This window comes from Eumetopias jubatus, unplaced genomic scaffold, assembly GCF_037043125.1.
Source record: "Eumetopias jubatus isolate StellerSeaLion01/CBP00866 unplaced genomic scaffold, mEumJub1_p1.0 scaffold_13, whole genome shotgun sequence".
NCBI lineage: Eukaryota > Metazoa > Chordata > Mammalia > Carnivora > Otariidae > Eumetopias > Eumetopias jubatus.
The window spans coordinates 9,858,910-9,872,366 of NW_028274819.1; the positions used below are offsets into that span (position 1 = coordinate 9,858,910).

At 56.0% G+C, this 13,457-nt stretch overlaps 1 protein-coding gene across 2 annotated transcripts in view; it reads right to left on the reverse strand.

The window, feature by feature from the left end:
- The window catches only part of FADS2 (fatty acid desaturase 2), a 30,223-nt gene extending 17,954 nt beyond the window's left edge, over positions 1-12,269 (reverse strand). Inside the window, exons 1-4 of one of the 2 annotated variants that reach the window (XM_028117888.2) lie at positions 11,515-11,813; positions 4,410-4,520; positions 2,507-2,704; positions 2,282-2,383 (exon numbers count right to left, since the gene is read on the reverse strand). In XM_028117888.2, the coding sequence (XP_027973689.1) occupies positions 2,282-2,383; positions 2,507-2,704; positions 4,410-4,520; positions 11,515-11,733 (630 nt within the window). In that variant the 5' untranslated portion in view covers positions 11,734-11,813. The other variant, XM_028117889.2, reaches the window with a different exon arrangement.
- Between the last annotated feature and the right edge of the window lie 1,188 nt (positions 12,270-13,457).

The window sequence follows — 13,457 nt, forward strand, 5'->3', positions numbered from 1 at the left end:
TGTAGATTTTCCTTGGCATTAATTTTGTTTTTTAAAACATACATCAAAATGTTCTTCATCCTGATTACTGAGTCCTTTAGTATCCCCTTAAATTTTGTGCCCAAGGCAAGTGCCTCACTTGCCTCGCCCTAGTCCTGGCCCTGGTGGCCCGAGATGATGTATTGAAAAAGTTGGCGGTCCCCTGGTCTCCGTCTCCAGATGCGGAGTCTGGAGGGTGCTGGCCTTGCAGTGTGCATTTTATCCTAAGTGCAATGCCGAACAATTAAAGGGTTTTTAACAGAGGTGTGATGACTCAGGACTCTTTGTACAAGACCATCCTCTGAAAAACCTGTCCGCAGGAAGAGCCCGCAAGTCGGGATGGGGAGAGCCCACTCTGGAATCCCGCAGCGGCTCAGGCTGCCAGTAGGAAGCAGGTCCCAGCCCCTCAAGGCGCCTGGCACCCCATTCTCTGCTCCCCACCAGCTTGTGCTAGGACACTCGAGGTGGCAGGGCACCTGCGGACCTCCCTGCAGCCAGCCCCCTTTTTTCCCAGCAAAGGGAAGCCAGGAGAGCAGATAGATCTACAAGGCTTGTCTGCAGCTGTGTGACTATGGGGTGCCAAACTGGTTTCAGCCAAGCTGTGAGGCTCCAGGCTCTGGGGCACCCTAGGGTGAGCTGCATAACTGTGCCCCCCGGCCTACACATGGCAAGAAGGACACAGCAAAGCAGACAACTGACCAGCCATGAGTGCAGCCCCCGAATCTGACCTCTAACCTCTGGGCCCAAGTACCCCGTCTTCCCCCTATCCCAGAGTTCTGACGTCATTAGCCCACATTCTCCATGGAGGCCAGTCCTCTGCCCTGGCCTCGTCCTCCGTCTGACACAAGAGCTGCGCTCCAAGGCCCTGCGAAAACTGAGGGATGTGGGCGCCTGGGTGGCTCAGTCGTTAAGCGTCTGCCTTCGGCTCAGGTCACGATCCCAGGGTCCTGGGATCGAGCCCCGCATCGGGCTCCCTGCTCGGCGGGAAGCCTGCTTCTCCCTCTTCTACTCCCCCTGCTTATGTTCCTGCTCTCGCTGTGTCTCTCTCTGTCAAATAAATAAATAAAATCTTTAAAAAAAAAAAAAAGAAAGAAAAGAAAACTGCGGGATGCGAGGCAGGAAAGGCCCTCCCGGCTTCCACCCAGAATCTGGATACAGGACACAGCCCATCTTTGTTAAGCGGGTGGGGATAACGCAGGTCGGGAGTGAAATGTTACTTTCCAATACCGAGGAGGGCTTTGTCCAGCAGACAAGAGTATGAAATGAAACAAAGCGCTCTACTATGCACACCCGCTCCCTTCAGCCCTGAATGTCTGGACAGAAACCAGGTTCTCAGGCTGCCTCAGGCTCAGGGCCAGGCAAGCTGCAAGGGAACCGGTTCCTAGTTCAGCGCTGGTTCGCCCCCAACCAGATCCGGGGCCCACAAGACAAGCCATGGGCTCTCCACGGTCTGGGTTGAAGGGAGTGGGTGTGCATAGTAGAGCGCTTTGTTCCAAAGATGGGGTACTTGGGCCCAGAGGTTAGAGGTCAGAGGCGGGGTATATGCTTAACCCAGACAGCTAGCTCTTCCCAAGCCAGAGTGAGGCGGGGTGGTGGGATTCTTTAGGACCCAGCCTTTCTTAGGAAGCAGCTGGCTGCTTCTGGGAAAGGGCCGAGCAGGGGATGATCTGTTTCAGAACGAGCCGGCAAGGAGGTAAGCCAATCGGATGAGTCCAAGGTCGCTGGCAAGTCCAGCCTGTCTTCTGATGAACTTGCCTCGCTGTAACGCTTTGTGGGGCGACCTCCTCAGCGGTAGCGGGGAGGACAGGAACTATTTCCCCACGAGCCTTAAATATAACTCTGGTCCTGTGGCCCAGCTGATCATTGTGCTCTTTCATGTCCCTTATCTAAAGACTTCCGCGACAATATCTCTCTTTCAGACTAAGAGGGACTTATTAGAAAAGTTTTTAGATAACGAGCAAACAATATCAATATCATCAACTGAGTCAATGTACAAGGGCAGTGTGCGCCTGTCCTCATAACCAGCATGCTGCTTTTGCTGGTCGATTTGATACGGAGACAGGGCTGGGAAGGTCAGAGGAGGGGAGGATTCAAAAACCCCAGCAGGAAGGCCTGGCTCCCCGGCGCGTTACCCTGAGGCCACAGACACTGACCCTGAGGCCACAGACACTGACCCGGGAGGAGACTTGGCCCCAGGCAAAGTAAGCCAGGGCCGAGCCAGCTGCTAATTGATGGGCAGACACCCAGGGCTGCCGGTATTTACCTTTAAGTGGCCAATGATGAACTTGTGGACAACGTGGTTCCATGCGGACTTCTTGAAGACAGACAGGTGGCCATAATCATGTTGCAGCCATCCAGCTTGGGCCTGGGGAAAGAGATGCTTTCACAGAGCCAGCTTTCAAGCGTCCCCGGCCTCTGCGAGCTAAGGGGGTGGGGGTGGGGGTTAGGGTGGGGGCTTTAGGCGTCCGGTGAGGGTGCCCCACCTCACCTGAGAGGTAGCAAGGACAAAGGCTGTGATGATGGTTGGAATCCAGCCATTGCCAAAGTAAAAGATGATGAGCCAGGCAATGCTCTCCATGACGATGATGTGGGCCAGGAGAAGGAGGAAGAACAGGTGGTTACTCTTGAACAGGTTCATGTCCTCAGCAGCCTTCCTCAGGGCCCGGAAGTCCTCGGTGATCTGGGACTGTTGAGCAAGAGCACAGGGAAGGTGTTGGCCACCTAGCTGCGCTGGAGGGGACCGATGTCTTCTTGCCAGGAGAAGCGGTGGCAAGAGGGGCCGCTCCACAGGCCTGTGACCCGAGGGAGCCCAGCCACCACGCATCACGCCCGCCACACCTGCCTGGGCCTCCACAGCCCGGAGGACTGCACATTTGGCCCCAGCCAGGTAGGTGGCAGAGAAAGGATTCGACTCAAAAGCCAGTGTTTTGCACACCACGTTCACAGTGGCATTACTCCCAAGGCACGAGGCAGAAACAACCCAACTAGCCATCAATGGATGCATGCCTAAAGAGAATGTGGTCTATCCGCACAATGGAATACTATTCAGCCTCAAAGAGGAAGGAGAGTCCGACACCCGCTACTGCAGGGATGAACCTTGCAGACCCCATGCTCCGTGAAATTAAGCCAGACACCACAGGACAAATACTGAATGATCCCATGTACCTGAGCTACCTAGAGTAGGCAAATCACAGACAGGAAGTGGAGTAGTGTTCACCGGGGCTGCAGGGAGGGGGGATGTTTAATGGGGAGTTAATGTTTAATGGGGACAGTTATAATTTGGGGTGATGAATAAGTTCCGGAAGTAGATGATGGTAAAGTTTGCATAACAATGTGAATGTGCTCCCAAGCCACCAAACTGTGCATCTAAAACTGGCTAAAATGGTAAAATTTGTGCTATGTATACCACACACACACACACACACACACACACACACACACACACACACAAGCTCGCACTTCTCCACTACCCAACCCTGCCCCCACTTGCTCTGGGCACTCTGTCGAGGGGGTTGTGGTGGGGGACACAAGACTGCCGGACGACATCCCTGCCCCTAGGGAGTTCAGGGAGGCAGGACCACTGGGTGGGCCTTGGGGATGTGGAGCGGGGGAGGCCAAGGTGGAGTCGGGGGCAGCTCTGGAGACATGAGCATGGCTGGGCGAAGGAGCAGGGGTCAAGCAGGTGGGGGGAAGAGGGTGCTTTGAAAGGGTAGACAGGGTGCCATGTGGGGGGAGGAAGCCAGGTTTGGGAGCCCGGGTGATAAGTGGCAAAGAATCTGAAGAGTGGCTAACACCCGTTTAAGTCGGGAAAGCGGGGAAACCAGGTAGGGGCCAAGAAGGCAGCGTCAGGAAGGCGGAACCCCACAGGACACCGCGGAGAGGCAAGAAGCTGCCTGCCTACACGGGGGCTGGGGAGGGCGGAGGGTGGAGCCATGGGTGAAGGAAGCAGGATGGAAACCCAGGTCAGCTCCAGGGTGGGGTGAAGACAATCTCCCCCCATCAGCCTTGGGGAGAAAGGGGAGGGGCAGAGACGGGGAGAGCCAGGGGAAGGGACACATGGAATGGGCTGGATTTCCCGGGAAGGAGAGAGAAAACGGTGGGAGGACGGGACCAGAAGAGAAGACCCTGGGCCCAGCCTAACTCTATTGACACCACGGACGTGAAGAGCCTGGGAAAGAATCACTCCAAGGTAGGGGGCCAGCCTAGGCTGGCAGCAGGAGGAAGAGGCTCACTGCAGAATCTGAGTCCTGCCTAACCCCAGGCATTGGGCGGTGGCTCCCTTGGACTGGCATAAAATTCCCTTGGCCCACACCTGGCACTCTGTCTTTGGGTGGTGGGCACCCCCTCTCCCTGCAAACCCTCCCCTCCTTCCTTGGTCTGGGCACACTCACGTTCTTGCCATGGTCCTGGCTGGGCTCCTCCGGAGCCAGCTCTCCAATCAGCAGAGGCTTCATGAACTTGCGCACGAAATCAAGGTCACGGTGGAAGGCGAGGAAGGCATCCTAGGGAGCAGGGAAGCAGGTGGTAAGTGGGAGACCTCAACCAGGGAGGGCAGGGCTCACCAGCAGCCGCTCTCCACGTCCCCACTTGGGACACTGAGCGAGGCCTCCCGGGACCTGGCCCCAAATGCTCTCTCCTGCCTCATCTCGGCGGATCCCGTGGTGCCCGGCCAAACCGGCGCTACCCCTGGGTCTCCACCCTCAGCTCACCAAGGGTGTGTGCAGACATTCAGGATGCCTCCGGGCGAGTCAGAAAAATGCACCCCTGCAGGGAGATGCACGGACTGGGCAGGGCACCCAGGAAACCACACCACCCGCCACCCCAAGCACATGGTTTACAACGAAAAGCACAGGGCTGGAGCCCACTACAGCACAGAAAATGTGCTTGGGAGATCATGTCAAGCCAAAACCAAATACAGAACTAGGCAAAAAACATGTCTGACAAAAGCTTTTTCATTATTAGAAAAAGCACGAAAATAATTACGAAAACGATGAAGCCCTAAACGGTTATGTGTTAAGGTAGTGGCATTATGCCTTGCTTTATTTTATTCTCAAACTTTCTCTAATACTGCTGTATTATTGCTTTTAAAATTTAAAAAGTAGGGGGTGCCTGGGTGGCTCAGTCGGTTAAGCGTCTGCCTTCTGCTCAGGTCATGATCCCGGGGTCCTGAGATCGAACCCCATGTCGGGGCTCCCTGCTTGGCGGGGAGTCTGCTTCTCCCTTTCCCTCAGCCTGCCGCTCCCCATGTTTGCACCCTCTCTGTCAAATAAATAAATAAAAAATCTTAAAAAAACAGTATTATTATTGTAATTCTAATTACAAAGTTATAATGTGCTCGATTTGGGCAAATTTAGAGAATGTACAGAAGAATAAAGAGGAAAATAAATACCACCCAGAGAGCGACCACCATTGCTAATATTTTTGCTTGTTTCCCTCTAGGTTCTTTTCTATATGCATTATGTAAATTATTACATAAATCATCTCATAACCAACATGGCATTTCCATTAGGGATGAGCAGACATCATGGGCTACAATATGATGACCCAGTGGCAAACATTTACCCAGCAGTGAGCCAAACTTTCACACATTGCAGGACAGAGGACAAAGTCAAATGACACCATGAGAAACATCAACGTAGCTGGGGGTGGGAAGTGTGTGTGTGTGTGCGCGTGTGTATGTTGGGAGGGGGTGTTTAGCCTTTAAAAAGCTGAAAAAAGGGGCGCCTGGGTGGCTCAGTCGTTAAGCGTCTGCCTTCGGCTCAGGTCATGGTCCCAGGGTCCTGGGATCGAGCCCCGCATCGGGCTCCCTGCTCGGCGGGAAGCCTGCTTCTCCCTCTCCCACTCCCCCTGCTTGTGTTCCCTCTCTTGCTGTGTCTCTCTCTGTCAAATGAATAAATAAAATCTTTAAAAATAAATAAATAAATAAAAGCTGAAAAAGATAAAACAAAAAGATTATTAAAAAGGCAATGCTTGATTTGAAAGTCTCCTATTTGGAGGGGGAAAAAAAAATAAAGACCCAGCCATTCCACAGGTCATTTTTGGGGTTGAAGGAGAAAATTTGAATATGGACCACATATCTGGTCATAGGAAGGACTTACTGTTCATTCTCTTAATTGCAAAGAAGGTATTGTGATGATGTTAGACCATGTCCCCATTCTTAGGAGCAGGTGGTGAAGAATTGAGGGACGAGGTGGCTCATTTCTCAGCCAGCATCCGCTGCCCTACCTCACCCCAGCCCCAGGTCTAGGTCATGCCCTCAAGCCCCCGCCTGGGCTGGGGAACTTGGTGGAGCAGAGGGACAGACAGACAGACTCCCATCCTGACCCAGGCCATTCCTTGGCCATTTCCAGAGGGCTCTCGGGTGGCCTCTCACCCCCCCATGTGACAGGGAGGGAGCCAGGAGCCTTGTTTACGCTCCCTCCCCGAAGGCTGAGCACCCTGTGGTATAGATGAAGACACCGGAGCACAGGAAGGGGACATCCTCTGCTCCAAGTGCAGAGCCAGGATCAAATCCAGTTTCACCTGACTCAGGGACTGCTGCACCACATCCCTCCTGCCCGTTGAGGAAACCAAGTGCTGTTAGATTGTCTGGCCGTCCCTGGTAGATCTGACGGCTTTCTGAGCAAACCAGGTGAAGAACACCTGTGAACCCACCAAACTCATGCTGATGCCAGGACCTTAGCACGGCGCTTCCTTCTGCCTGGGAGCCCTGCTCCCATGGTGCCCCGTGGCCAGCTTTTCCCAACCACCCCCCAGCCCCACACTCTCTCTTGGACATTGCCCTGTTTTGCCTTCTTCGTAACAGTTACAAATTCACGGGCTGTATTACTTCCATGTATGTCATTCTCCACCCCCGCTAGACTATGCTGAGCTCCACAAGGGAAGGGCCACAGCCGTCTTGTTCACTGCAACCCCAAGGCTTACGACCATGCTTAAGAGGGGCTTACAAGTGAATGTGAGGGCCCAGGATCCCACAGATCTGCCGCCTCGAACCCCAGGAAACTCTCCCACTCTGCAATCATGTTCAGACCCTTCTTGCGCTGTTTTGTGCAACTGGCTCATGCTTCTAAGACACCAGAACTCTTCACCCTCTCCCGCCGCAGTCTGGGGTTGCAGAGTTGCCACATGTTGAGACATGTAGGTTAGCCACTGAGCTACACTTAGGTGTACATAAGCGCTAACCTTTACCAAACTCTAAGGCAGGTCCTATTTTAGAGACAAGAAAAGAGACTGAGAGAGGCGAAGTTGCTAGCCTGCAGGCACATTGCAGGTGTGCCTACTTCTAGAGTTTTCCAATGTTCATACACATGCCTCAATCAAAACAAGCTTCCTCCCCGCTGAGAGTTGAGCACTTTTTGTGTCTTCCCCTTCAAAGCGTCGCAGAGGGACCTCACACTCCTACAGAAGGTTCCCAGTAACTGTTGGGTTATAGAAGTGTCTGGCTGGTGCTAGGGACGTCACCAGGTAAGGCAAGAGGGGGCCAATCCAAACGTTGACTTTGGGAACAAGAATTGGAACCAGAATCTGTCCTCACTTGTCAGGAAGAGAAGCCAACGGCTTTCCAGGAGGGCCTGAGACAAGGGTGAAGAGAAAGGAGCAGCAACAGCTTGAGAGCAGACTGGACCTGTCCTCAGGCGGGCAGGTGTGTGGGCTGCAGGGTGGGAAGGGCAGGCTGCTGGAGGAAGGACCAGAGATCCTAAAATGGAAGACCCCGTACGCTGCACTTCCTGTTTCCGCCACCCCCAGCGCCAACGCCAGCCAACTTCTTCATGAAGACACCTTCCCTGGCCCAACCCCACTCAGGGTAGAGCTGGTGGCTCCTACCACACCGAGGGTTGGGAGCCATGATTTGTTTCCGGCTGTGCCCACCTTCTCTGCAGAGCAGAGCTAGTCTCCAGGCCAGCCTCATACATCTGGGCACTGAGCCTGGACCCAGGAAACATGGGAGGAGCAAACTCAGGGCATTCCATGTCTCAGGTAGCAGCCCTGGGGAGCAGGACTCCGCAGAACAAGGGGTTAAAGAGGGAGAAGCTGAGGAAGTACCCTGAGTTCTCAGCTAGAGACAGAGTCACTGACGCCCTTCCCATGGTGGAGCCCCTGGACCGTGGCGCATCCCACGGAAAGGAAGAGGCTGGGGGCCGAGCTCTGTGACCAGAGCGTTCTCGATGAGAGCATCTCTCAGCTGGTATCTGGCACACGCAAGGCCCCGGGGGTGGGAAGGGCACATCTACACAGAAGGTAGGCGCAAGTGACAGCAGAGGAAACCCACGGGGCCTGAGAGGATTCTCACAAAGTGTAAGCAATGGGAGGATGCTTCGCTGGGTGCTTGCCTGAGGCTGCAGTCAGCGGGGGGCCAGCCTGCCCTGCCCGGATCCCGCTCAGAAGGTACAGCTGCCTTCTGGGCAAAAACAGAGGAGCGATTTCATGCGCTGTCAACACCTTTTCCTTTGGTGAAAATGGGGACACTCAACATTTCTTCACACTCTGTGGTCTACTTAACTACCTACTCTGGGTGCTGGGGACATGCACATAGGGGCACAGGAGGCTAAGGGACACCCAGTAACGATCCCTCACACCTGTAGGGCGTCCTGGGGGTGAAAGAGTAAAGTTATGCACAGCCCATTGGAGCCTGGCAACAACCTCCCATTTCACAGATGTGTGAAAGCAAAGTTCACAGGAAATGCCTCGCTTAGGAATTCCTAAAGCGGGGATGCAAGCCTAGGTCCTCTGACTCCGAATACCACGACCCTCCTGCCCTGTCTAAAGGAGGTCAGAGATCGTGCCATTTTCAATCGGTTGCCTTTTCATTAGAACAACATAGGAGCAGGTTCACTGATGGAAAGAACCCTGACCACTTCTCGCCTTCCCCGGGTTCTAGTAGGCGACCGATGCAGATGGGGCAGGAAAAGCTGGAGACAAGGCAGGAGGTGGGGAGCTGGCGCCTAGAAGGAGAGGATCCAGTGTCAAGTCCCAGCTTGAGAGGAAGGGAGAGAAGCAAACCCACCAGATGTGGTCATTGTCTGAATTGTTCATCTTAACGCCCGGGGCCCAGCTCAGAGCCGCGGAGACACCGAATAATTGTGTGATGAATCGCAGCTGAAGATTCAAAGCCCCAGGTGGGGGAAGCTCTGCAGTGGTGGGTGGTGAGCCTCTGCCTTGAAGAGCAGACATCCTTGGGACGAGGAGGGTTCCTTTTCCCACAGCAAGGTGGAGAGCAAAGGAGTGCCAGAGGGCAGGGGAGGTGGAATAGGAAGGGAGAGAGGGAGAGGGGTGGGCCTAGAGGGCTCTGTGATGACAGATCCTGAGCTCAGGGGCTGAGTGCTACCACCGGAGCAGGGTTTTCAAACTCGAGCAAGGTTTTTAAACCTAAGAGCAATGAAAGATACCTACAGGTCTGATCCGAGGGCCAGCTGCACTAACATGCACGCATGTGCTCTGTGAATTGCAAAAATTAAGCACCTGTATTCTTACAGGCAAGGCCAAATTCTTCCTTCTGCAGAAGCACCAAATGACAGCTGCCCTTGGCTAGGTCACCCTTTGGGGAAGAGGTGATCTTGACTTCTGAGGCCCTTTCTTCAGAAACAGGAAAATCCCTTATAGAGGCCCTGAATTGTCCCAAGAATGGCTTCTTGGACTTTCGGCCTCTTCGGAGGATGTTACTGCACCATGATCGGCTCAAAACAGTGCGCTGAGTGCTCCGGGGGATCCGAACTCTTATCTGCTGACCGGTCCCTCCCCAACTTGCATGGCCCTAATACTCTGTCTGTCCCAAGCTCTAAGGAAGAAGTCTGTGCTCTGAGAGGCAAAGCCACCTCTCAACGGCCCAAGACCAAGGGTCTCTTGATTCCTAGCCTATTTTTACCTCCCGGGGTCCTCTGTCCTTTCCCTACACGCCCCGTGCTGCCTGCGGCCTTTCCCCACCCCGGTCCCAGACAGCGAAGAGAGGAGAATCCAGTTGCCCACTCCACGGTACACCACTATATCCCCACTTAGCACATGCCAGGCCCTGAAAGCCTCATCTTAGAAGGTGGTAAGCTTCGGGGATAAGGATTTCGCAATGTGTTAACACAACACATAAAGGGGGCGTAGATTTCAACATTTTTTTTCACCTAATTCCTTGTTGCTTACTTTACCATAATCCTCACCTTCTTCTCTCACTTGCCTGACCAGTGACAAGAAGCAATGTTTCTAGTGCTTACTCACAGCTTATGAAGCGCTTCGCCGCACAATATATATTTCTCCACGTAAGAGAGTATAGTTACTGGTGGGAAGAGCTCGGCCAGGAGGCAGGTCTTTTATTTGAGAATTGCCCTTACCCAGCTCCCGCAAACAGGGGCGGGAAGGGCCACGTGACATAACACAGATGGTCTGAAAACCTTACACCCACTAAGTTATGATTAGCGGCACAGCCCCCAGGGCTGAAGCAGTGTTGACAAGCAGGTAAAACCGGATGGGCCCAAAAGCTGTAGGCACCATCTCTTGTTGACCGTCTTCTTGAGCTCACATATATGCCCAGACCCTGCTCCCCAAAGCCATAAGCCATTCACAGCCTAGATTATAACTGCCTGGGTAGGCCTATCCCAAGGAGACTTGGAAAAGGTAGGGAGATCAAAAGTTGCACAGACTGACAGGGTCCAAACAGCTAGGACAGCAAAAGCCCCCAAATGGTCAGCATGCTAGGCATCCAGGTGCCACGATCTAGCTATCTCTCCCGATCTAGCTATCTCTCCCGATCCAGCTATCTCTCCCGTGGCCTCTCCCCTATTCACCCTTCCCAAGTAGCCTCCGACTCGCTGCCGCCGCCGAGAGGCCCCTTTCTTCCCTCCTTGACTCTCCTGGGTTCCCTCTCTCCCATTGGAGTTCCCCTGGGCTCCAGCAGCACTCTAAAGAAATGCAAGGATTGCAGACTCGGGATCAGGAGGTGCCAAAGGGACTGAGCCACACCTGGTGTGGGTAAGATGGGCCGCTCCGGCTCTGGCCCCAATACCTTGGGCTCCCAATACCTTTAGGAGTGCAGATGAGGGAAGGGCATTCCTGGCAGGATTTAGAAACAGAGGACCATTGAGTAGTTGAGAAGTCTGAGTAACTCTGGCCCAGCTGGACCTGTTGCCAAACCAGCCTAGGGCTGCTAAATCCACACTGCTCCAGGCCCCTCTCGACCTGGGCTTTGCAAACTCTCCTTCCAATTCCCCACCCCGGTGCCCAAGAACCGACCCTTTAGGGGATGGGTCCTGGTAGTCCTTGCAAGCCTGAGAACAGGAGCTCCCGGGCGGTCCCTCTGTGGCAGCCATTGCGGACCTTCTCAGAGCAGGAGCAAGCCCTGCGGAGACAGGCCTTTTCCTTCCTCACCCCCTACTCTGGCTGGAGAGTGAGGGACGTGCGCTGAATCCCACACCTGGCTCCTCTCCCGCTCCGCTCCTCGGCGCCCAGAAGCGGCCATCTTCCGAGCTGGGGATGCCAAACACCTAGGGCCCGAGGGCCCCCTTTGGGGAGTACCTGGCTCCGTGTGAACCCGGCGGAAGGATGGGAGGCCTGTGTCCTTAGCGTGCTCGGTAGACCCGGTTCCCCACCGCTTGGATCTCCACCGCGCTGCTGCCTCCCGGGCTCCAAAATCCGACCCCCATAGCCAGGTGGCCCCGCTGTCCTAAAGGATGAGGGTTTGGGACGGGGAACGAGCGCAGTAGGCACACTTTCCTTGCCTCCAGGACGCTCCATTCAGCGCTGAAGGTCTGGTTTGGAGCCCTGGGATCCCTGGCTCCTGACTCCCGCCTGCAGAAGAGAAAGGCGGCAGGAGAGCCCCCACACCCTTACCGTAGCGTCCTCCCCCGCGTAGTGCCCGATGACCCGCTGGCCCCCTGGGTGCCGGCTGGACCATTTGGTGATGTTGTAGACCTTGCGGTCGATGACAAGCCACTTGTCCGTGCGCAAGGTGTGCTTCTGAATCTCCTCCCAGCTGAAGGTGGGCATGGGCGCCTCGCGCTCGGTGGCCCCCTCGCCCTGGTTCCCCCCTTTCCCCATGCTGCCTGCTGACCGGGATGCCCCGTGCACTGTGGCCTCCACGCCCGCAGCTCGAGTGTGCGGCCCGGGCCCTCCTCCCTTTCGGCTTTTGTCTTCTCCTACTCCTCCTCCCGCCGCGCCCTTCCCCCAGCCTCCTTGCCCGCGCTCGGGAGTCACCCCTGCCTTCCCTCTGACTATCCCCGGCTACCCAGTGCCGCCAATTGGTGTCTGTGCTCCGCCCCGCCCTCCGCCCGCCAGCCCGTAGTGGACTTTTGCCTCCAGGAAAAACTCCGGGGTCTTTCAGGACCTGGACGCCTCTTCCGCCCGCCCCTCCGGCTCCCCCCGCCCGCGGCTCCGCATCCTCCCGCGTTCCCCGCCGCCCTGGTTTCCACAGTGATCAGCAGAGCGCCTGCACCAATCCGGGCGCGTCGCCCCGCCTGCCATTGGCCCAGGAGGATCTTTCGAAGGCCAGCGGGCTGGAGCGGTGGTCCCCGGCTCCCCCGCCCTCGCGCCCGCGCTGAGTCGAGCCCAGCGGCAAGGCCGCTACGTGTCCGACCTCCTCCCCCCCCCCCCCCCCCCCGCGCTCCAGCCCCAGGCGCCGGAGGAGAGATCTCAGAGGAGCCGGGCGGGCAGACCAGCCGGTTGCTGGGCGCCGCGCGCTCCGGGGCGCGTACGCGCACGCCCGGCGCTCCCGGGCTCTGCACCTGACGCGGGCACACTCCCGGCCCGGCTCGGCCGGGTCTGGGCGACGCCCTTCCCCGGCCCGCTGGACTCGGGAGTCCGTTATCTCCGCGTTGCCCGCGCTCTCCACGTTAGCGCCGTCCTGCAGCCTCCCTGGAGAAACGAGCCGGCCCCGGACTCGTGCAGGGCTCTGAACCCTGTAATCAGACGCTCTCAGGAAAGAATTGGGGGACCTCTGCTCTGCTTCTTTGTGCAAGGCGCCATGGTGGTGGGGGGAGCGGGGGGCCCGGCGACCAACCGGACACGGTCCTTGCCCTGTACTCAGGAAGCGCACAGGCGAGCTGGGCGACGGGGCAGGGAGCGCACACGAAGCACTGGACAGTAGAGCCGGACAGACTCCAGGAAGTAAAGATGGAGACATCAAAAGGATACGTGGAGAGGCAGGCCCCCAGACTCCAGCTGGCTGGAGCTTGCTTGGGATCGATGCCCCGAGCCCTGGATCGTGAAGGTGGCCTGAGGATATCAGTGGGACGTAAGGATGAACAGAGGGAGGTGGGGGGTGAGGACAGCCTTGGGGATCAGGAGTTCCTAAGCGGCCCTCATGTTTCAGGGGGGTGATTTCTAGGTCCCTGAGTGCTGGCACACTCCCCTCATTAGCTTCTCACCCCAACCCTGTGAGGTGAAGGTGTAGCAGGACTAACTCGATCTTGAATTCAGTTTGCCTCGAACACTTCTCCCTCCATACTTTAGACTTTGAGTGC